Source organism: Suricata suricatta, chromosome 9, assembly GCF_006229205.1.
Source record: "Suricata suricatta isolate VVHF042 chromosome 9, meerkat_22Aug2017_6uvM2_HiC, whole genome shotgun sequence".
Taxonomy (NCBI): domain Eukaryota; kingdom Metazoa; phylum Chordata; class Mammalia; order Carnivora; family Herpestidae; genus Suricata; species Suricata suricatta.
In genome coordinates, this window is record NC_043708.1 from 71729493 (window position 1) to 71754381 (window position 24889).

Sequence of the window (24889 nt, forward strand, 5' to 3'; positions counted from 1 at the left end):
AATGAGACACTCAAAGAACCTCTTGGCCCTCCTGAAGGGATTTAACCAACCAGAGGGCTTGTAGTGGAGCCAGGTGGTCTGCCAGATAAGCTAGAGCAAGTTGCCGGCCCACCCTCACTCAGCACCCATGATACTACATTGTGTTAGTTTCCTCATCCAGTCAAACCTGCTGTTTTCCCAGAACTTTACCACGTGGACTCCACAGAAGTTGTTCCGTAGCAGTAGCTAGGTCATTCACAAGGTCCCGGAAGCTGCTGGGGTGTAGATGCCAGAAAGTTGTCTGCTTAACTGCTAGAAGTGCTGTAGTAGTCTGCTCTGTCCTTATCAGGTCCTTTATCCTGGACTGACCCTCAGCGTTTTTCCAGCTAAATTCTCTATGTCTTGGGAAGGAGGAGCAGCCCTTCATACAATCTGGTCCCTTCCAGGAAGTCTAGAAGCATCCTCAGTTGCTCACCATTATTTGACCACCTGTGAAGATAGCTTCGGTGTCTGCTGTCAATGTTTTCATTCCCTCTCACATGGGCAAACAATCCTGATTCATTACCCTGGTGGGACCCAGTAACTACCTGGCTACATACCCAAGTCTCTGCCATCTGCCTTTCAGCCTGTGGATGAGGCACATGGCAGTACTTCCTCTGTGAAATTTAACCTGTCTTGTCCTCTTAAGCACTCACGTAAGTGTAAGGATACACATCTTCACTTTTAAAATATTAACCCTCTGGCACAGTCCCTCACTTTGTGAAGGACTCTGCATTCTTCACAGAAATTGCTCAAAGGTTTATTTTCCTTAGATATCTATGGACCTTGGGACGCTTTATCTCAGCTTTGGCGTATCTGAGGAGTCCCGTTTTAACTTTTCCCACCCAAGATGGCAGCCTCCTGCCTACCCTTTATACACTCATTTTTCTTCTTGCCTTCCTTGCAATGCCTGTTGGATATCAGTGGTTCCCTAGCCACATTTCCCTACTCCTGCCCTCTTTTGCAACTTTTTAGGCAATCTTCAATCCTCCCCTTAAGGAATATTTGTACTTCAGCAGCTTCAGAATCTCCTAGGCACAATTCAGCTGCAACATGGCCACACACCACTTTTCCTAAGAAGAAATATGCTAGTGAAAAAAAATAATCAAGTTTAACAAAATGCATAACCCTGTGTCCAGCTGATGTCAAGCACATGGTTATATTTGCTGTTTAGAAATAAAAAATGCCATATTTTATTGCCACTGGTAAAACTCATGTGCCTCGCAAATATCTGTTCAATCCATTTTATTCTCTCTCCACCTTCACCTTCCATCATTGCAGTCCAACCTATCATCACTTTGCCTCTGGTTTACTGCAGTATCCTGTATACCCACAGCCACTGTGGTCCTTTTCCAGTCACTTCCACACAACAGCCTAGAGATCTTTTCAAAACACACCTATCATGGCACTTCTTGGTTTAAAAGCCTTTCTAGCTTTACTTCCCTTAAGATAATGACAAAACCTCTTACAGTCTACATGGGCATAAATGGTCTTCCCTTGCCCATCTGTCCAACCTCTCTACCGTATGCTCCCTTACCTTTGTGTAACTTTTCTTTTGTGCCTCTTACTCCCCATGGTCATTCTCTACACCTGAGTCTCTTTGGGTCCCTAGTTAACTTCTGCTCATCCTTAGAGTTCAACTCAAGTGTTCCTTCCTCCAAGAATCTTCCCCTGTCTTTCTTAACTAGGCCAATTGGCTCTCAGAGAACCAGGAATCTCTTCTTTGTAGCACTAATGACAGTAATACTCATCAATGTGCATGATTTCTTGATTAATACGGCTTTCGTATTAGAGTGGCACTCAGAGCAAGAACCAAATCGATTACTGTTCACCAATGTATCTCAAGTGTTTCACTGTGTCTGAAACTTAAAAATAGGCTGAATGAACGAACAGGAAGGGGAAAGGTGAAGTGGGGGAAGGTTAGTTCTGGGTAAGGCAGTTTTGGAAACAGCCTGAGTACCAAGCAAGGCTGAAGAACTGACTGCACAACACACCTAGAGGAATGTTGTAATGCGAGGGGTCTGTCCCAAGGAGATGCATTCTTACAGGTGAATTTCAGTGCCCCTGCTTTCATTGTAGTATTTCACAATCCTTTCCCTATGCCTCCAATAAATCCCTAATCATTCATGTCTGATTACCAAGGACGAGAGAGTTCATTATCCAAGAAAGATGCATGTGCTCATTGAGGTTAACTTCTTTCAGTACCTGTAAGTCCAGTTTCCCCTTAATGAGTTGCTCTCCAGCCTCTCAACACCTGCACTCTTTAATTTTTAAAATCAAAGTATACATGTATAAAATGCATGTGTTTTAAGCATACAGCTTCATGAAGACTTAGAAAATGAGCATGCCAGTTTAAACCCTACCCCGATCAGGATATGGAACATTACCAGCATCGCAGAAGCAACCTTCATGCCCCCTCCAACCATTATTCCACTAGGTAACCACTATATTGACTTCTATCACCGTAGACAGATGTTGTTTGTGAACTATGCATAAATATAACATTACTGTTGAAGTTTGGGCTCTCCCTGGGAGAAACACTTGGGTGTAGTTTATGTGGGAAATGACTCCAGGAGACAGGACTCCTGAGGAAATGGAAGAGTGAGACAGCTAAGAAGAAAAAGCCAATATAAAGGTGCGTTATTGGGATTAGGTACATAATCTCAGTTTTCTGAAGGATGGGGGAACAGGAGGCTGGGATGTCTGTCCATCCACTGGCTCCTGTTGCCCACTGACAGAGGGATGCCACAACGCGGGTTCACTTCCCTGCAATCTGGGGCTGTGACTGATCTTAATCAGCTCCGACAGCATTGAAGGACATTTGGATTGTTTTTGGTTTGAGTATTATTGCCATAAACATTCTTGTACCTGTCTTATGAGAACACATGTACACATTTGTACATATTTCTGCGGGGTATATATATATATATATAATTGGGTTGGTATTGTTGGGGCATAGGGTATGTGTGTATGCAGCTTTAATAGATCTTGCCAAACACCTTTCCCATGTAATTGTACAATTTATATTTTCACTAGCTGTAAATGAAATTTTTAGTTGCTCCATATCCTTGTCCGCACTTGGTATTGTTAATTCTTATAATTCAGTTTTTTTTTTTTAATGAATGTGTTTGAGTGTGTCTCAGTTTCCTCTTTGGGAAACATTTTATTGTATAATTTACATACAGAAAAGTGTACAAATCACGTGTACAACTATTACTTTTCACACACTGAACACACTCACAAAAAATAGCAAGAAATCAAGAATTGGAAAATCACCAAGACGACAGAAGTCCCATGCATGCATGCCCTCTTTCGGCAACTTATACCTCCATCCCAAGGACATCTATGATCCTTCCTGACACCATAGATTCTTTTTGGCTGTTTTTGAGCTTCAAATAAATGAAATAATATATTATGTAGTTTTTTTTTTCTGTCTAGCTTCTTTGATTCAACATTATGTCTTTTCAGCTCATCTATAGTGTTGCATGTAGTAGGTGGTTTGTTCTTACTGTTGTATAGTATTACATTATACAAATATACTGCAATTTATTCATTCTGTGAGTAGATATTTAGACTGTTTTCAGTTTGGGCTATTATGAATAAAGCTGCTGTGAACATTCTAGAGCATGTCTTTTTTTGAACAAATGTGTCTTTCTGCTGGGTATAAACAAAGAATGAAATCACTAGAATAAAAGAGTATTTACCCCATAACCTTGCCTACCTGCTATTTTCTAATTTTAGCCATTCTAGTAGGTATCCTAGTGTCACATTAATTTTTTTTCTTGGGGCTCTGGGGTGGCTCAGTCTGTTAAGCATCCAACTCTTGATTTCAACTTAGGTCTTGATTTCACAGTTCATGAGTTCAAGCCTCACCTCACACTGGGTTCTGCATGGACAGTGTGGAGTCTGCTTGGAATTCTTTCTCTGCCTCTCTCCCACTCACACTCTCTAAAATAAATAAAACATTTAAAAATATTTTAAAGTTTTTTCTTAATTTTCTTTCCTTTTTATTTTTAATTTTTTAATGTTTTTATTTATTTTTGAGAGGGAGACAGCGTGAGCAGGAGAGGGCCAGAGACAGAGGGAGACACAGAATCCAAAGAGAGGCTCCAGGCTCTGAGCTAGCTGTCAGCAAAGAGCTTGACGTGGGGCTCGAACCCATGAGCCACAAGATTGTGACCTGAGCCGAAGTCAGGTGCTTAATTGACTGAGCCACCCAGACGCCCCTCTTTCCTTTTTTAAAAATAAGCTTCTAGAGGCACATGGCTGGCTTATAAGAGCATGCGACTCTTGATCTTGGGGACATGAATTCAAGAACCATTCTGGGTGTAGAGATTATTTAAATAAATAAAAGTTTAAGAAAAAATAAGCTTCTAATGTTGAAGTAACATTAGATTTACAGAAAAGTTGCAAAGAGTAGAGAAAGCTTCTTGTCTACCCATCCTCCAGTTTCCCTAATGTTAACATCGTAATGCTATCATGGTACATACATTACTACTAAACTCCACACCTTAGATATCAGCAGTTATTACATTCACTCATGTTGGGAGGGGGGGCGCGCGAGTCTGCACAATTTTATCACCTGTATAATTCATGTAACCGCCACCACACTCAATATATATAACTATCCCATCACCAAAGAAGAACCCTTATATTATTTATCATCATACTGTGTCCCCCATCCTCCTACAACTGTTCCTAACCCTTGGAAACCACTGTGTTCATCACTACAATTTTGCCATTTCAAGAAGTTCTATAAATGACAGCACACTATGTAACCTTTTGAGAAGGGCTGTCCCACAGACACCCACAGCACAATGCCCTTGACATGTAACAATAGTTTGTTCCTTTTGATTACTGTGAATGTATCAATTTGTTCAACCCATTCATCTGTTGAAGGTCATTTGCAATGCTTCCAGTTTGGGGCTATTACAAATAAAAGTTGCTATAAATATTTGGGTATCAGTTTTTGTGGACATAAGTTTTCACTTCTCTGGGATAAATGCCCAGGGGATGGTGATTGATGAGTAGCATGGTAAGTATATGTTTAATTTTATAAGAAATAGCCAAACTATTTCCCAGAGTTGCTATGTTATTTCACATTCCCACCAACAAGTACAAGAGATTCAGTTTCTCTGCATTCTTGGCAAGATTTGAAATTGTCATTACTTGCTTCTTTAAAAAAGTAATCTCTATACCCAGTGTGGGCTAGAACTCAACCCTGAGAGCAAGAGTCACATGCTCCACTGACTGAGCCAATCAGATGACCAAGGACTGTCATTAGTTTTAATTTTCACTTTTTTTTTCAGGCTTATTCTTTTTTTTTTTAATATATTTTCATGTTTATTTAGAGAGAGAGAGAGTGAGACAGACAGACAGAGTGTGAGCAGAGTAGAAGCAGAGACAGACACACACACACAGAATCCAAAGCAGGCTTCACGCTCTGAGCTGTCAGCACAGAGCCCGAGGCGGGGCCGGAACTCACAGACTGAGATCATGACCTGAGCCGAAGTCAGATGCTCAACCTACTGAGCCACCCAGGCACCCCCAGGCTTATTCTTTTGAAAGAGACAGCATGAGTATGGGAGGGGCAGAGAGAGAGAATCCCAAACAGGCAAGTGCAGAGCCTGATGCGGGGCTCAAACTCACAAAACCTAAGCCAAAACTGAGTTGAACGCTTGGCCAACTGGGCCACTCAGGTGCCCCAATTTTCATTTTTTCAATAGGTATGTGGTGAGGTTTTGTTTTTGTTTGTTTGCAGATTTTGTTTGGTTGTTTGCATTTTCCTAATGGCTATGATATTGACCATCTTTTCACGTGATTATTTGCCATCCATATATCCTCTTTAGTGAACTGTCTGTGCATGGCTATTGTCCATGTTATAATTGTTTTTTTTTTTTTTTACACTGCTGAATCTTGAGGGGTGCCTGGTTGGCTCAGTCAGTTGTAGAGCATGTGACTCTTGATCTCAATCATGAGTTCAAGCCCCATGTTGGGCATAGAGCTTACTTAAAAAAAGAAACTTCTGAGGGATGCCTGGGTGGCTCAGTCAGTTAAACCTCTGACTTTGGCTCAGGTCGTGATCTCATAGTTGGTGAGTTCAAGCCCCATATCAGGCTCTGTGCTGACCGCTCAGAGCCTGAGGCCTGCTTCAGACTCTTTATCTCCCTCTCTCTCTGCCCCTCCCCTGCTTGTGTGCTTTCTCTCTTCTCCCTCCCTCTCTCAAAAATAAATGAATAAACTTTAAAAAACTGCTGAATTTTGGGAGTTATTTATGTATTCTAGAGACAGATCCTTTGTCAAATGGTTTGCAAGTATTTTTTCCTCTCATTCTTTAGTTTGTTTTCATTTATTTATTTATTTAGGTATTATTTTTAAAATTTACATCCAAGTTAGCATAGAGTGCAATAATGATTTCAGGAGTAGATTCCAGTGATCCATTCCCTTCTGTATAAAACTCAGAGCTCATCCCAGGTGTCTTCCTTAATGCTCCTTACCCATTCAGCCCACCCGCCTCCCACCACCCGTTCAGCAACCTGCAGTTTGTTCTCTGATTTAAGAGTCTCTTACGTTTTGTCCTGCTCCTTCTTTTTATATTATTTTTGCTTCCCTTCCCTTATGTTCATCTGTTCTGTGTCTTAAAGTCCTCATATGAGTGAGGTCATATGGTATTTGTCTTCCTCTAATTTTGCTTAGCATAGTACCTTCTAGTTCCATCCAGGTAGTTGCAAATGGCAAGATTTCATTCTTTTTGATTGCCGAGTCACACTCCATTGTATATAAATATACCACACCCTCTTTATCCCTTCATCCATCAGTGGACATTTGGGCTCTTTCCATACTTTGGCTACTGTTGATAATGCTGCTATAAACATTGGGGTGCATGTGCCCCTTTGAAACAGCACAGCTGTATCCCTTTAATAAAAAAAAACCTAGTAGTGCAATTGCTGGGTCATAGGGTAGTTATATTTTTAGTTTTTTGAGGAACCTCCATTCTGTTTTCCAGAGTGGCTGCACCAGTTTGCATTCCCACCAAAGTGCAAAAGAGATCCTCTTTCTCCTCATCCTCAGTCATTTCCTAGGTTAATTTTAGCCACTCTGATGGGTGTGAGGTGGTGTCTTATTGTAGTTTTGATTTGTATTTCCCTGATGATGAATGATGTTGGGCATTTTTTCACGTGTCAATTAGCCATCTGGATGTCTTCTTTGGAGAAGTGTCTATTCATGTTTTTTGCCCATTTCTTCACTGGATTGTTTTTTTGGATGTTGAGTTTGATGAGTTCTTTATAGATTTTGAATACTAGCTCTTTATCTGTCATTTGCAAATATCTTCTCTCATTCCATTGGTTGCCTTTTAGTTTTGCTGTTTCCTTCACCGTGCAAAAGGTTTTTATTTTGATGAGGTCCCAACAGTTCATTTTTGCTTTTGTTTTCTTTGCCTCTGGAGACATGTTGAGTAAAAAGTTGCTGAGGGGCGCCTGGGTGGCTCAGTCGGTTAAGCCTCCGGCTTCGGCTCAGGTCAGATCTCACATTCGTGGGTTCGAGCCCCGCGTCGGGCTCTGTGCTGACAGCTAGCTCAGAGCCTGGAGCCTGCTTCAGATTCTGTATCTCCCTCTCTCTCTGACCCTCCCCCTTTCATGCTCTGTCTCTCTCTGTATTAAAAATAAATAAAAAACATTAAAACAATTTTTTAAAAAGTTGCTGAGGCTGAGGTCAAAGAGGTTTTTGCCTGCTTTCTCCTGTAGGATTTTGATGGTTTCCTGTCTTATATTTAGGTCTTTCATCCATTTTGAGTTTATTCTTGTGTATGGTGTAAGAAAGTAGTCCACATTCATTTTTCTGCATGTCACTGTGCAGTTTTCCCAGTACCACTTGCTGAAGAGACTGTCTTTATTCCACTGGATATTCTTTCTTGCTTTTTCAAAGATTAGATGGTCATATGTTTGTGGGTCCATTTCTGGGTTCTCTTTTCTGTTTCATTAATCTGAGTGTCTGTTTTTGTGCCATGGTTTTCTTTTTAAAGATTGCTTTGGCTGTTTGGGGTCTTTTCTAGTTCCATACAAGTTTTAAGATTGTTTGTTCTAACTCTATGAAGAATGCTGGTGTCATTTTGATAGGGATTGTGTTTGTTTTTTCATCTTAACAGAGCCTTTTGTAGAGCAAATGTATTTAATTTTGATGAAATCCAGTTCATCAATTTTTGTCCTTTATGGATCATGCTTTTTGAAAAATTTTTAGTGTTTATTTTCGAGAGAGAGAGACAGAGAGAGACAGATAGAGAGACAGAGTACTAGTAGGAGAGGGGAAGAGAGAGGGAGACACATACTCCAAAGCGGGTTCCAGGCTCTGAGCTGCCAAGCGCAGAACGCGACATGGGGCTCAAAGTCACGAATGGTGAGATCATGTGCCAAAGTCAGATGTTTAACTGACTGAGCTACCCAGGCGCCATGGATCATGCTTTTAAGTGTCATTTCTAGTAACTCTTTACCAAGAACCAGGTCCTGATAATTTTCTCCTATGTTTTCTCTGATAAATTTTATAGTTTTATCATTTACAACCTTTTTTTTACTATTATGAAATTTTATTTAATAAAAAAGTTCAATATGAAAATGCACAGCCTGGGGTGCCTGGGTGGCTCAGTCAATTGTGCATCTGGCTTCGACTCAGGTCATGATCTCCTGGTTCATGGGATCGAGCCCCACGTCAGGCTCTGTGCTGACAGTCAGCTCAGAGCCTGGAGTCTGCTTCAGATTCTGTGTCTCCCTCTCTCTCTGACCCTCCCCTGCTCATGCTGCCTCTTTTCATATCTCAAAAATAAATTAAAAAAAAAAAAGAAAATGCACAGCCTGATTTTTATGTTGTAATAAAACAGGTGCTATAGAGAAGGGATAGGTGGAAGCAGTTGGTTTTTTCTGGTAAACACACCCACTGTTTATACTCGTTCCAAAGCGTCTAACAAGATAATACTATTTCTTTGAATTACCACCATTTCAATATTGTTCTGTTGCCCACTAGTGCCATCTCCACACATTGATCTATCACAAGGTTCATGTCCAGCAATATTCCCTGTACATGTCTGCCACCATTTAATTTCAATAATTTCTTATCCATAAATTTTTTCAACGTGGGAGGGTGAGCTTTGCTTATGGTGTCTACTCGGCGAGCTCAAAGATGCCTCCTCATTTACATTTTTTTTGGTTTATTTATGTTGAGAGAGAGCACGTGCACGTGCACATGCACACACACACACACACACACACACACACACACACACACGTGCACACAAGCAGCAGAAGAAGGACAGAGAGAGGAATCCCAAAGAGGCTTCATGCTGTCAGTGCAGACTCACAAACTGTGAGATCATTATCTGAGCTGAAACCAAGAATCTGACACTTAACCAATCGAACCATCGAGGCGCACCTGTTTTACATTTACATCTGTGATCCATTTTGTTATTTTTTGTATAAGATGTAGGGTTTAGATTGAAGGGTTTTTTTTTTTTTAAACTTCACTTATTTTTACCTATGTTTATTCAATTGCTCCAGCACCATTTGTTGAAAAGACTTTCCTTCTACTAGTGAGTTGCTTTCACACGTTTGTCAAAAATCGTTGGGCATGTTTGTGTGAGCTGTATTTCTGGGTTCTCTATTTTGTTCCATTGATCAATGTTTTTATACATCTCTCCATACCATATATTTGTTAACTGTAAAATTGGGTAAAGTTGTCGTAAAATTGGGTAGAATGATTCCTTCCACTTTATTCTTTTATTTTTATATCTTGATCTTGTATCTTGCAGCCTCACTGAACTCTTATTCTAGAAGTTTGATTGGTTGGTTTGTTGGTAGCTTCTTTGCGAAGAAAATTTCTCAATTCGTTGAGAATTTTGTAGATTCATCTGCCTAAATAGTCATGTCAAGTGGAAAAAGAGATACTTATAGTTCTTCCTTTCCAACATGGATGACTTTTGTTTCCTTTTCTTGCATTCTTAACACTAGCTAGGATTCCTAGTACAATGATGGTAAGAGCAGATATCCTTGCTTTGTTCCCACTTTTAAAGAGGAAAGTATTCAGTCTTTTACCATAAGTATGATGTTAGCTGTAGGTTTTATTAGGGTAATTTTCCTCTGCTCTAAACTTGTTGAGTTGTTTTTTTTCCTCCCGTGAATGATCGACTGAGCCACCAGACACCCCTCAAGTATTTTAGAGTTGCTGAAGTTTTTCTATGACCCAGGATATGATCCATCTTGGTGAATGTTCCATGGATGTTTAAAAAGTATGTCTATTTTGGGGCATCTGGGTGTCTCAGTCGGTTAAGCGTCTGACTTCAGCTCAGGTCATGATCTATCTCACAGACCATGGGTTCAAGCCCTGTGTCAGGCTTTATGCTGACAGCTCAGAGCCTAGAGCTTGCTCTGGATTCTGTGTGTGTGTGTCTCTCTCTATCCCCACCCCCATTTGTACTCTGTTTCTCAAAAATGAATAAGCATTAAAAACATATGTCTATTCTGCTCTGTTGTTTAATGGAATGCTGTATATGTTGGTTGATGGTGTTGTCCAGATTTTCCATACCATTATTTTAAGAAGGCAGTGGGCGCAAGGTGGTGCTCAAACTCATAACCCTGAGATCACGGTCTACATGCTCTACCAACTGAGCCAGCAAGGTTCTCCTGCATGTCCTTGTTCATAATCTAGTAGACATATACAGTATTTAGAGAGGGATATTGAAGTTTCCAACTATGTGTATTTATCTTCTTCCTTCAGTTCTATCAGATTTTGCTTTATGCATTTGGACCTCTATTGTTTGGTCCATACATATTTAGGATTTAAAGTTAACATTAGGGGCGCCTGGATGGCTCAGTTAGTTAAGCGTCTGGCTTTGGCTCAGGTCATGATCTCACAGTTCGTAGGTTCGAGCCCTGCATCGGGCTCTGTGCTGACAGCTAGCACAGAGCCTGGAGCCTGCTTCCGATTCTGTGTCTCCCTCTCTCTCTGACCCTCCCCTGCTCATGCTGTCTCTCTGTCTCTCAAAATAAAAGAAACATTAAAAAGTTTTAACAAAAAAAAATAAAGTTAACATTAACAGGGGCGCCTGGGTGGCTCAGTCAGTTAAGTGTCTGGCTTTGGCTCAGATCATGATCTCACGGTTCGTGGGTTTGAGCCCCGCGTCGGGCTCTGTGCTGACTGCTAGCTCAGAGCCTGGAGCCTGCTTCAGATTCTGTGTCTCCCTCCCTCTCTGACCCTCCCTGCTCGCGCTGTCTCTCTCTGTCTCTCAAAAAACAAAAAAGTTAAAGAAAATTAAAAAAAATAAAGTTAACATTAACAAATGGCAAGTGGGAAAAGTAAAACTTAAGGCATTCTCAGGAAAACATTGTCTCAAGATGAAGTTGAGGAAGATAGTAAATTTTGTTGAGACCATAGAAAGATCCAGGGTGCCTAGGTAGCTCAGTCAGCTAAGTGTCCAACCTGTGATTTCAGTTCAGGTCCTGATCTCATGGTTTGTGAGGTCAAGCCCCACATTGGGCTCTGTGTTGACAGTGCAGAGGCTGCTTGGGATTCTCTCCCTCTCTCTCTGCCCCTACCCCACTCACTCTCCTTTTAAAAATAAATAAATAAGCTTAAAAAATAATAAAAATTTTTAATCTTAAAAAAACCCACCACATAAAGATCCAAGGTGGTACCTCAGAGAGTAGTTCAGTCAAACAATAGGGCTTCTGAAAAGCTCGAGGGTATTGTCCCTCAGCAGTCTCAGCAGAGGCTCGAGTAGGGAGTTATCTCAAAGACAAATCCTAGTCAGATTCGGAGAAGACCCTCAAGGTTTTTACGGGAATCTGAGTGGCAGAACCACTACCAGCTTGAACTGTAGAATAGTAGAAAATAAAAGGAAGTGTTTTGATTCACCAAACTTTTTCAGTCAGGAAGCAAACCAAGAAAACTACTCAGCTACAAACACAGGCTAGTTGTCATATAAAATAGAGTTCAGTGAGCAGAACCATGATCTCAGAGTGGAGCCAGGAACTGCAGAGGATCTCCCAGGACTTGAATCCTAATCAAGGAATTGCCAACAAGCACCCTACTGGCTTTCAGAATTTCTATGACTCAGTGACTTTGATGTGCCTCCCTTCTCTTTCCCCCATTTTTATCCTATAGTGGTTATCCCATCTCTGTCCTGCCATTACATGTTGTGAGTGTAGAGGTTAGCTGTAACTTATCACATCTGCTTAGCCCATCAGTCTTATGACTGAGAGGAATTGTACAGGAAAATGGCTGGGTAACTCTACCTAATGAATTTCATCCATACTTCTACCTGATGTGGATCATGTGACTATGGACTCGAGTTAACACTGTAATGGGATGTGACTGTGGAGGGCCTTGGGAGCAGGTGAGTGTATTTTGCATGCACAGTGGACATGAATCATTGAGGGTCAGAGGACACTGTGAGAGCCAGTCTTCCAGATGGCCCTAAAGATTTCCACATCCTGGTATTGATACCCTTGTGTAGTCCACTCCCACAGTGAATAGGGCCAAACTGTGTAGCCAATAGGATATTGTGGGAATTACAGTATGTCACATCCAAGTAACATAAAATAATAAGTATTTATTGATTTAACTAAATTGTGGGAGAATTTATTGTATGGCAATAGATAACTAACCCAGTGATCAACAATTTACTTAAATATCATTATAAACTCCTAGGTTTGAGCATATTTGATAGACTGCTAAATATTATTGTTAAATATTTAAGGATACTTACTAATAGAAAGAGAAGAATCAGTTGAGAGAAAAAGTACATTAAAAAACAAAGAGGGCCACCTAGGGCTCATTTGGCTGAAAGTCTGATTTTGGCTCAGGTCATGATCTCAGGCTCCTGAGTTAGAGTCCTGTGTCGGCTTGCTGATGTCAGCGCGGAGCCCACTTCAGATCCTCTGTCCCCCCTCTCTCTGTTCCTCCTCTGCATGCATGCTCTCTCTCTCAAACATAAAAATAAACCTTTTAAAAAAAAGAAAATGTAATCCAAAAGGAAATAAAAATAAGGTCAGAGAGTGTGACAGGGAAGCAAATTGGAAAAATTACGTTAAATGAAAAAATCAAAGTGAGATGTAAAAATAAATTTAATATATATATTTTTTTAAAAACCCAAAACTGTAAAAAACAAACAAGCAAGCAAATAAACCAACAAAAACTGAAACCCCCAGATCTCACCAACATAAAAACAGAGATACTCTGAATGGCTTAAGGAGAAAATTCCAGATATATGATGTTTACAAAGACCACAGCTAAAACTTTGAGTGTTGGTTCTCTTTTTTTTTTTTAATTACAAGCTTGTCAATTTTTTTTTTGATGTTTATGTTTGAGAGAAAGAGACACAGCATGAGCAGGGAGGGTCAGAGAGGGAGGGGGCGCACAGAATCTGAAGCAGGCTCCAGGCTCTGAGCTAGTTGTCAGCACGGAGCCCGACACGGGGCTGGAACTCACAAACCGTGAGATCATGACCTGAGCTAAAGTCAGACACTTAACCAACTGAGCCACCCAGGCACCCTGAGTGTTGGTTCTCAAAAATGATTTAAGAGTCACAAGCCGAGAGACACAAATAAAGGACAAAACTTCCTTAACCATAAAGGATATGAAAAATGAACTGAATAATGATAGCTGCATAGAGAGGAAGACACAGCAACACTATCGATGGGACAATTATCCCTGGCTTCCAGGTCTCCACTAAGGTATTCAGCTGCCTGAGAATCTTACCCCATTCTTCACAAAGTTGCTTTTCAGGAGATTTGTTTGATTTTTGCCTAACCATACCAACTTTTCTGGTAAAGCCTGAACACATTCCTGAATGTTCACTGTGTGAAAAGGTACATCTGAAATCAGTTTTCCAGGCATATCATCATGCTAGAAATACCCAGATTTCAGGTCTGCTTGGGGAAATTCTGCAAACATAATGGCACAGAAAAGTTGCAAATAGAAAGTTAAGAGTAAAGGGATGGAAAAAGATATACCATGCCAGTAGTAATCAATAAAACTGTAGTGACAATATTGCTATCAGAAAAAGCATATTAAAAAAAAATAAAATTAAATTTAAAAAAAAGTTACAAACAGAGAGGGAGAGAGGCAAACCATAAGAAACTCTCAAATACAGAGAGCAAACTGAGGGTTGATGGTGGTGGGGGAGAGGGGAAAGTGGGTGATGGGCACTGAGGAGGGCACTTGGGATGAGCACTGGTTGTTGTATGGAAGCCAATTTAACAATAAATTATATTCAAAATAATAAAAGAAAAAATAAAAAGTATTTCACAGCAAAAAGTATCAGCAGGCATAAAGAAAGTAATTTTATAGTAAGTAGGTAAATTTATCAAGAGGACATAACAATCTTATATGCTTATTTGCCTAATAAATGAACTTCAAAATACCTGAAGTAAAAAGTTAAGAACCGGGGCACATGGGTGGCTCAGTCAGTTAAGCGTCTGACTTCGGCTCAGGTCATGATCTCACGGTTCGTGGGTTTGAGCCCCGCGTCGGGCTCTGTGCTGACAGCTCAGAGCCTGGAGCCTGCTTCCTATTCTGTGTCTCCCTCTCTCACTGCTCCTCCCCTACTCATGCTCTGTTTCTCTGTCTCAATAATAAATAAACATAAAATTTTTTTAAAGTTAAGAACCATGAGGAAAAATAAACAAACTCACAGTTACAGTTAGAGATTTCAACATACTCCCCTTTCAACCCTTGATTGAACCAGTAGGCAGAGACTCAGAAGGGATATGGTAGACTTGAAGAACACTATCAAGCAAGTTGACCTAACTGATGATTATAGAACACTCTACCCAAGAACAGCAGAATATACATTTCTTTTCAAGTGAACATGGTGTGTTCACAGGCTGGAACATATTCTGGGCCATAAAACAAATCACAATAAATTCACAAGCATTCAAGTGATACAAAGTATGTTCCTGGACCATATGCTACTAAATTAGAAATCAATAACAGGCAGATCTGAAGAAAATCCCCAAATATTTGTAAACTAAGTATATACATCTTTATTTTTACTATAATCTTGGGCAGGGAGGTCCTCAGCCATAATCTAGGTCAGAGTGTACATTGGTTAACTGGAATACAAGAAAGAAAACCTACAAAAACTTGGTCTTCCAGTGTAGTGGAAATACAGATAATAATTAAATGAGTTAGATTTAGGGTGAATAGAGAGCAATATTTGGGGGCTAATGATGAGCATACCGGTAGGGATCTCGTGTGGATCCATTTTCTCCATTCCCAGTTTCCCAATCACCGTATTATTCCTCAGGATAGGCTCTTGGAGAGGCTACTAACTTTGCAAACACATTAATGGGTCTACCTGGGGCCAATTATTCTCACTTCCTCAGCTGCCTCCTACCCTCATCTGTGAACTCATCATTGTCCCCAGCTGTGAGCTGCTAGACTGCTCAGGGAAAGGGATGTCTCTCCTCAGTACAGGATCAGTTGAGGGGATGCCTTGGGGAGCAAGGCTGACTTCCTCCCATCACCACGTGAGAGGTTAAAGTCAGTAGCATCTCTGATCTCCAGATTCAGTCTATGGACCCAATGAATCTGGCTTTGTCTTTATTGTTTTTCTACTGAAGGCTTGTGTTCTGACCCTCAGAGCACTGATAGCTTTGCGTCAAGTCATATGCTTTACTGGAAATAAATTATTTGCTTAAGAACACGTCAAGCAACTTTGAAGGAGGAGATTCTCTGATGTTTGATTATCATCAGGTAATACTCAGATTTCTGGAAATTGTTGACTATTGATACACATTTGGGAAGGAAGAGAATGGCCAAGACAACCATCCTGCCCACAGGCTGATTTTCCAGGAAACAGGAGTCCAGTAGGTTAGAAAGGAAGATCTGTCTATTCCTGCAGGTACCTCATGGTTTAGTGTTTCTTGAAGTGTTGTTCAGATTTGAGGGCCCATCTACAGACCTAATGAATCAAATTTTCTGAGGCTGGGACCTGATCTGCACATAAAGCAAGCTCCTCCAGTGAACCTTGGGCAGAGCACCTTAATGTTTAAGAACCACTGTTTGGGCTCACCGTTACTCAAAGAGAGACGCACTAACTGCCTCCTTTGGCAGCCTTCCCTCTGTGCTCCCATTCTGCTGTCCCAGGAAGGAGGGCAAAGAGGCAGGTGTAAATAAAGCCTCTTGCCTACCCCTCCCTCACCTACAGGCTCCAGGCATTAGCTCTCACCCCTAGACACTCGCCTCCCCTCTCCAATCTATGTCCATATGATAAGACCACCCTTATATTTTCTTTCTACTTTTCATTTGCAGGTACAAACTGTAGCCAACAGAAGTAGAGGCTATTCCAGCATCCTTTGAAAAACTGTCAGAGATGTCAATTTCTTCACAATCCCTGGCTTGGTATAATCTCTACATTCAGAATATTTATATTTTTGAATTTAGTGCAGATTGAAGAAGACAGATGAGAGGGGAAAGCAGAGAGGAAGAGAGAGTAGACTTAAAGCAAGTAATAAACCTGGAGCCTCTGATCAGTTACCTGCTGTATTACCTACCACCCTACCCCATCCCATCCCACCTTTGGACCTCATCTATGTTCTCCTGACCATTGACCACATTCCCACTTGTCTTAGCTTTTGTCCATCTCTTTAATCAGAGAATCAGAGAGATACTTGCAGACAAGTTACCCAACCTGAAACATTCTACTAAGGAAAGATGCAAAGTTGGGTCTCATGAGTCCCACTCCACTCTTAAAAACCATGTCTCAACTTCCTTGAAGTTCCTGTAAGTTATTCCATCCTGGGATTTTTAGTCACTTCTCTGAAATCCTTGTAATTTGCCTTGAAGATGAGTTGCCTTTTGAAACCAATGGAGCCAATGACATTTGTAACCCAAACCTAGGGCTGTGCACATCCCTGAAATAATGGAGTTTATTATAGACTAGCAGCTATTGGGTTAAGAGTGCCTGAATGTTACACCTCAGTGACATCAAATTAATCACATATGCTCCATGCACTTTAAAAGAATCCAATCCAATCAAATGTATGCTCTTATATTTTGAGCATCTCAACTTTAGTAGAGCGTATGTCCTCCTTGGGCTTTATAATGCTTTCTTATCAACACTCACAGTACTCTATCAATAGCCACGGTACCTTCATTACTTACTTGACAGTTAAATTCAGTTGTCCGTATGTTCAGATTCTTCTCCTGCCCTGGCAGTTTGGTGATTCTGGAAACTCTGCTAGTGGGATAAACTAGAATCTTTGCCTGCTGAATTTGGCTCTCCTCTCCCCAGTGCTCCCAGTATCTTCCATGGTGGTGTCATTCACATACACTCCTCAGGACAGGAGGAGGAGGCTCACTTCTGCACTTTTCCATCTTAGCCAATTACATCTGCTGGCTTCAAAGTCTTCACAACGGACAGTCCTCCCCTAAGAGCATGGAGTGCTTACCTGACTCCAGAACCCAGAGGTCATTTAGGGACATGGCAGCAGAGCAGCCAATGGAGGGGAAACACCTAAGTGGTGTTTAGGTGGTACATCCAGGGCCTCATTCTCTGAGTAGAAAAGGCATTTTATTTGCAGAGCTGTTCCTTCCCCTCTGCCCCCAATGGCTTCTGAGTCTAGGGTGAATCTGTTTCCTGGCAATGACTGGCCACTTTGTAAAGGACACTCCAAAGAGCAAAGTCTCAGTTTGCTCTTCAGAGTCCTATGTCATCCCCATCTCTCCACACCCCCAACCCTCATCACTGTTAGCACTCATGTCCAGGGCTGGTCTTGTGCCAAGTTCACAGAGGCAATTTTATAGCTGACCCAATAAATAACCTTCACCTCCTCTAGAACATCCAGGATCCTCTGGAGGCCTCTTCAGTCACTCTTGCTTAATACAAGTGTCTCTGTCTTGCATTGTTTGGTGGTGGGTTGCTTGCCAAATGTTGTCATTGTTTCATTTTATTTATCATTTTTAGTTACATGCTAGGTCTGTCTCTCTGATGAGAATAATCAAAGCTAATGTTCTTTAAATTTTCTTAGGGTGCGAGGCTTTGTTCAAGTGCTTTACATGTATTGATTCATTGGATTTTTTCAACAGCCTTTTGAGAGTAGTACCATTATCCCTATTTTACAGATGAGAAAACTGAAATCAGAGAAGTAACATTCCCAAGGTTACACAGCTAGTGGTGAGGTCCCAGCTTGCAAACGGGGTGGACTGATGCCAGAGCCTGTGTGCTTTACTACAAAATATACTATCTCTAGAATATAAGCTCCCTAAAGGAAGACAATTCTGTATTGCTGACAAGAACCCAGACCTAAGCACATGGAAGACTGTCAACAAATATTTGGTAAGTAATTGTCTCATTCTTTAGAACTTCTTAAGGTCGCTAAGAGACCAAGTGGTATATGTTGCTTTTCTATTTTTCATCATTGCTCTAGTAATGCTTACTAACTAACCAACCCAAGTAGAGAAGACCCTCTCTATGACCAAGTTCCAGCTACAAAGGACTTTTTCAGTGAGACCAGTCTTCAGAAGGCTGTCCTTAGCCAAAGCAGAACTAAATCCAGTGAGAGCCCCTGGGGGCTCCACACCATTTCTGGTGGTTCCCTCCTTCTATACCAGGGGCACTGGAGAAATATGGAAGGGGCAAACCTGAGCCAAGAGATTGAGTTTGAGCTTCTGGGCCTCACCAGGGACCCCCAGCTGCAGAGGGTGCTCTTCACGGTGTTCCTGGCCATGTACACCATCACTCTGCTGGGGAATCTGGTCATGTTCCTTCTGATCCACATGAGCGCCGTTCTGCACACACCCATGTACTCCCTCCTGAAGAGCCTCTCCTTCTTGGACTTCTGCTACTCCTCTACAGTTGTCCCTCAGACCCTGGTGAACTTCTTGGCCAAGAGGAAAGTGATCTCCTATTTTGGCTGCATGGCTCAGATGTTCTTCTATGCAGGTTTCGCCACCACCGAGTGCTATCTCATTGCCGCCATGGCCTATGACCGCCATGCTGCTATTTGTAATCCACTGCTCTACCCACTCACCATGTCTCCTGAGATCTGCATGTCTCTCACTGTGGGCTCCTACGGTGCAGGATTTCTCAATTCTCTGATCCACACAAGCTGTATCTTTAGTCTAAAATTCTGTGGTGCCCATGTGGTTACTCACTTCTTCTGCGACGGACCGCCTATCTTGTCTCTGTCTTGTGTGGACACCTCGCTGTGTGAGATCCTGCTCTTCATTTTTGTTGGTTTCAACCTTTTGAGCTGCACCCTTACCATCTTGGTCTCCTACTTCCTAATCCTCATCACCATCCTGAGAATGAACTCAGCCCAGGGCAGGTTCAAGGCCTTTTCCACCTGTGCTTCCCACCTCACTGCTGTGTGCCTCTTCTATGGCACAACACTTTTTATGTACCTGCGCCCCAGGTCCAGCTACTCCTTGACCCAAGACCGCATCGTTGCCGTGATCTACACAGTGGTAATCCCAATGTTGAACCCCCTTATTTATTCTTTTAGAAACAAGGATGTGAAGGAAGCTTTAAGAAAGGTTTGGGGCAGGAAAACAATGGAACGATCTTCTCAACCCATTATCGCATTCCTTCCTTCTTTCCTTCCTCTGTCTTTCTCTTTTTCTTTCTCTCTTTCTCACATACCTTTAGAAAGTCAAGGGAGGGTGTCTGGGTGGCTCAGCCATTAAGCATCTGATTTTGGCTCACATCACGATCTCATGGTTCGTGAGTTCAAGTTCCACATTAAGTGAACACGAGCCCTGGTAAGCCCTGCTTCTCTCTCCCTCTCTCTACCTACCTACATACCTACCTACCTACCTACCTACCTCTCTCTCTCTTTCTCTCTGCCTCTCATGGGATTCTCTCTCTCTCTGCCACTCACTCACCTGCACTCTCTTTCTTTCAACAAGAAAAAGGCAAGTTGGTAGTTGTGGTGCCCACCTGTGCACGTTTGCATGCTCCCTGCTGTGAACAACTAGCAGACACTCTGGTCTGCGGTGCTTCTGCATCCACCTTCCACACAAAGAATTGGTGATATCACAGAGACTAACAGAGGTGAGAGTGTCAGCTTGTTGCATAATTGGACCACTGGCAAGATTTAGTTATGCCTTTGTTTAGATGCTTCTCTCGTATTTCCATGTGTGTAACACTTTATCATTAGAAACTGACATTTATATTCTTAATAAAGTCTCTCCTTAACTAAGCTAAAAGCTTTGACTCCTCCCCACCTTTACAATCTCCTCTTTGTAAAAACTGACTTGATTGTTTAATTATTGGAATGATACTGTAACAACTTCAAAAGGTCACATGATGTGTTATTGTCTTTATTGACTTTTTACCTGGCCAAATAGCCACCTCGTCACTTTTTTTTTTTAATGTTTATTTATTTATTTTGAAAGAAACATAAAGAGCCAAGTGGGGAAGGGACAGAATGATGAAGAGAGAGAATCCAGAGAGGGCTCTGCACTGTCAGCACAGAGTCCCATATGGGGCTCGAACCCACAAACCATGAGACTGTGACCCGAGCCCAAATCCAGAGATGGACGCTTAACCAACTAGTCACCCAGGTGCTCTCACCTGGTCATTTTCAAACTGAATAAACTTAGGCAACTTACTTAACTTTTCTGAGTCACAGACGTTTCACCTTTTAACTGGTGTGAGTTTTAAATTAAGTGTTCAATTAGACATTGCCAGTCAATTGTTCAGCACATAATAGGTGTTTATATGTTTCCTCACCTTTTCCTTTATAGCAGCCCCTAATAAAGTTCTCACAAAGTGAGAGAAAGGACATGTTTTGCCTTTCTCGTTCTCTGCTGGTGTTCTGTTCTTGATAATTTATCAGTTGTGATTTAACTAAATCAAGCCTTTTTAAATAAGAAGAATCATTTAGAGGGAGTGCAATCAGACACAATGTTCCTGGGCTCTGTACTCATTGATAAAGTTGAAGGAAACAAACCAGGTGTGCTTGGCTAGTGCTCTCATGAGAAAGACCTACCTCAGCCCAGCGTATCCATCCAGTGCTGACTGGGTCAGCAAAGTCTGTCTAACTCTGGAGTTCAGTTTCATAAAGATCGTTTTTTCCCACAGATGTTTTTTCCCATGAATCATAACCTAGCCTTCCACGGTTCTCTATCTTATTATATTTTATCTTTTTTCTAAACTGTTCAGAATGAGGAGGGGAGATGATGCCATATATTGATACATCCTCACAGATCCTGACGCTGAACTTGTTCCTGAAATTTAGTGGAAACTTGACCTTTTATTTGTAAAGGTTACTGTTAGTCTTTCATAATAATTAATGTTGATGATATTTATGTATAGGGACTTCCTTTTAATGCTAAGTAGAGATTCTGTTAGAAGCTGTGAAGTCTCAGTGATAAGGATGTGGGCTTCAGAGCCGCTCTGCTTTGGCTTACATCCTAGCCCCACAATTTCCAATATGTGTGACATCATTAGACTTCTCTGCGTAAAATGGGAAAAATAATAATTGTAACAATACAGTTGTTGCTAGGAGAGTTAAGTAAGTTAATGCAAGCAAAACACTTAGAACAATATCTGGCACACAGCAAACACTTAATAAACATTAGTGGTTATTATTGGAAATGGCTGCTGACTTTTACAAATGTTTTCAGTAACTCTTGATATAATCATGTAATCTTCCTCCTCCTTTATTTTGTTCCTGTGCTGAATTGCAGACATATATTTCCTAATGTTAAACCGGTTTTGTTTCCTGGAATTCCTGATCATGGAATAATTTTCTTTTAAAAGACAGGTGGATTGAATTTGCAAAGAGTTTATTTAGACTCTTGGCATCTATAGTCAAAGATAAAGTTGGCCTATTGTCTTTTTGTATTATTTTTATTACATTTCAGCATTAAGAGTAAACAAGTCTTGTAAAATGTATTGAAGTTTCTTCTTCTTTGCCTGTAGTGTGCAATAATTTAAATAAAAATTTAAAATGCTATGTACTCAGTTATAAAACCATCTGAGACTGATGCCTTTTTTAAAAAATGCTTAATGAGAGTTGGGGAGAGAGAGCGACGCAAAACTTGAGAGACTATTGAATGCTGAAAATGAACCGAGAGTTGAAGGGGAAGGGGGAGGGGGGAAAAGAGGTGGTGGTCATGGAGGAGGGCACTTGTGGGGAAGAGCATGGGGTGTTGTATGGAAACCAATTTGACAATAAACTATTAAAAAAAAAAGAAGTAAAAAATGTTTACTGGGACGCCTGGGTGGCTGAGTCAGCTGAGCATCCATCTTCAGCTCAGGTCATGATCTCACAGTTCGTGGGTTTGAGCCCCACATCAGGCTCTGTGCTGACACCTAGCTCAGAGCCTGGAGCCTGCTTCAGATTCTGTGTCTCCCTCTCTTTCTGACCCTCCCCTGCTCACGCTGTCTCTCTCCCTCTCTCAAAAATAAATAAAACATTAGAAAAAAAAATTTTAATAAAAAATAAAAATAAAAAATGCTTACTTATTTACTTTGAGTGAGAGAGAAAGAGAGAGCATAAGCAGGGAGAGGGGCAGAGAGAGAAGAGAGAGAATCCCAAACAGGCTCAATACTGTCAGCACAGAGCCCAATGGGGGACTTGATCTCACAGTTCATCAGTTCAAGCCCCATGTTGTCAGGATGGAGCCTGCTTGAAATTCTCTCTTTCTCAAAATAAAGAAATAAACATTTTTTAAAAATGTAGATCATTGGGGCACCTAGCTGGCTCAGCTGGTAGAGCATGTGACTTTTTTTTAAACTGTTTCTTTATTTTTGAGAAAGGGAGTGGGAGAGGGGCAGAGAGAGAGGGAGACACAGAATCAGAAGCATCCTCCAGGCTCCGAGCTGTCAGCACAGACCCAAACGTGGGGCTCAAACTCACAAACCATGAGATCCATAACCTGAGTCTAAGTCTAATGCTCAACCAACTGACACACCCAGGCACCCCAGAGAGCGTGTGACTCTTGATCTCAGGGTTGTGAGTTCAAGCCACACATTAGATGTAGAGATTACTTAAAATCCTTTTTAAAAATCAAAAAGACATATCATTAATTACCTTTCTTATTTCCTATATGATCATTGGTTTCACTTTCGTGCTTTTCTCCCTGCTTATTAAGTCAATTTAATCATTTGTATTTTGCTCAATAGTTATTTCTTTCCTCTTGCTGTTCACATTTGTTGCCCTGAGTTGCATATAATTTTCAAGCATAATTTTTGTACTTGCTCTCTAGGTCAGCATCATCACAATGACCCTTCTAGGTCTGTCCAGATAGTCTGTTGCATTTTTAGGACAATGTAGGGGGGAAAACCCTCTTCCATATAACAAGAGAAATGAAGTAAGTGGTCTGGAAGTGTCTTCTGGACTCTAACATTCAATAAGATGAACATTTGTATAAATATTTTGCTGAGGTATGATTGAGCATATATACTGAAGTGTCAGAATGGCTAGATTCCAATCCCAGTTCTGCCCCTCACCAGTCACGTAACCTTAGGAAGGGTTTCCTCCTCTGAGAAATAGGGATAGCAATAAAACCTATCTCAGGTATGGAGCCATTGTTGAAAATTCAGTGACACAATATCTAAAACAGTGCATGGCACATAGTCACTCTTTCATAAGCATTGGCTACTTCTGCTTCTTTTGTTTGTATCTGTGGTTCTATTGCCTTTCTCATTTTTGTTCTTTCATTTTCCTTAGTAAGGCTTGACAGGGGACTTTATCAATCTTTTAAAACATTCTGTTTTGTGTTTTTTCTTCTTCTTTCTAGAACATATCTGTTTCCCATTTTATTAATTTCAGGTTTTCTTTTTTTTATGTTTTTTATTGATTTTTGAGAGACAGAGAGAGACAGCATGAGCAGGGGAGGGTCAGAGAGAGAGGGAAGTACAGAATCTGAAGCAGGCTTCAGGCTCTGAGCTAGCTGTCAGCACAGAGCCCCACACGGGGCTTGAACCCACGAACCGTGAGATCATGACCTGAGCTAAAGTCGGACACTCAACCGAATAAGCCACCCAGGCACCCCCAGGTTTTCTTTGTTAATGCCTTTTTTCTGCTTTCTATTTATTCTGTTTTTCTTTTGTCATTATTAAATACTGAAAACTTACAAAAGAATATTTTTAATATATTTCTATCTGTCCATCTGTATCCTAGGATACAGATTTTTTTTCTTTAAAGTTTTTTAAATGTTTATTTTTGAGAGAGAGAGCGCGCAAGTGAGCGCGCACAAATGGGCGAAGGGCAGAGAGAGAGAGAGGGAGACAACAGAATCCAAAGCAGACCCCAGGCTCTTAGCTGTCAGCACAGAGTCCGACTCAGGGCTAGAACTCAGGAGCCCTCCCTGAGATCGCGACCTGAGCCAAAGCTGGACACTTAACCAACCGAGCCACCCAGGCACCCCCTAGAATACAGACTTCTATCTATCTATCTTATCCTGTAGGATAATCACTGTATCCTAAGGTAATTAAAAATAAAATGCAATCACTCCCAATCCACCTAAAGAGACAATTATGCCAATCCATAGGAGCCATTCTTGCTTTATCTTCTAGTAGTACTTGTTCATAATTCATGTCTTTTTCTTTTTGATTTGCAGTACTTTTGTATGCTGAAAACTGACCTTATAAGGTTAAATAGGTGACAAATACCTTCACCTGGTTTATATCTTTTAAGAAGGTAATTTACATTTACTTTATGTCTTCACTAAAAGAAAGTCTTAGTTTTATTTTTTAGGTTTCTTTTCTTTTTAAAGTTTATTTATTTACTCTGAGAGAAAGAAAGACCATGAATGGGTGAGGGGCAGACAGCAAGGGAGAGAGAGAATTCCAAGCAAGCTGCACGCTGTCAGTGCAGAGCCCCACATGGGACTAAATCTCACTAACCATGAGATAATGACCTGAAATCAA

General features: G+C 41.1%; 1 protein-coding gene and 1 pseudogene across 1 annotated transcript; one reads left to right on the forward strand and one right to left on the reverse strand.

Annotated features, from left to right (window-relative positions):
- Positions 1-8950: 8950 nt before the first annotated feature.
- On the reverse strand, positions 8951-9159 carry LOC115302984 (annotated as a pseudogene).
- Positions 9160-18618: 9459 nt separating this feature from the next.
- On the forward strand, positions 18619-24624 carry LOC115302244 (olfactory receptor 5AU1). Its single transcript, XM_029952202.1, has 2 exons — positions 18619-19587; positions 24580-24624. The coding sequence occupies exons 1-2, from the start codon at positions 18634-18636 to the stop codon at positions 24622-24624; spliced, it is 999 nt and encodes a 332-aa protein (XP_029808062.1). The 5' UTR covers positions 18619-18633.
- Positions 24625-24889: the final 265 nt, after the last annotated feature.

What these genes read in the sequence shown, in the direction of transcription:
- LOC115302244 (XM_029952202.1), top strand. Translation starts at nt 18,634, where the DNA reads ATGGAAGGGGCAAACCTGAGCCAAGAGATTGAGTTTGAGCTTCTGGGC. An exon ending in GATCTTCTCAACCCATTATC is followed by an intron (nt 19,588 to 24,579) that starts GCATTCCTTCCT and finishes TTTGATTTGCAG; the next exon opens with TACTTTTGTATGCTGAAAAC.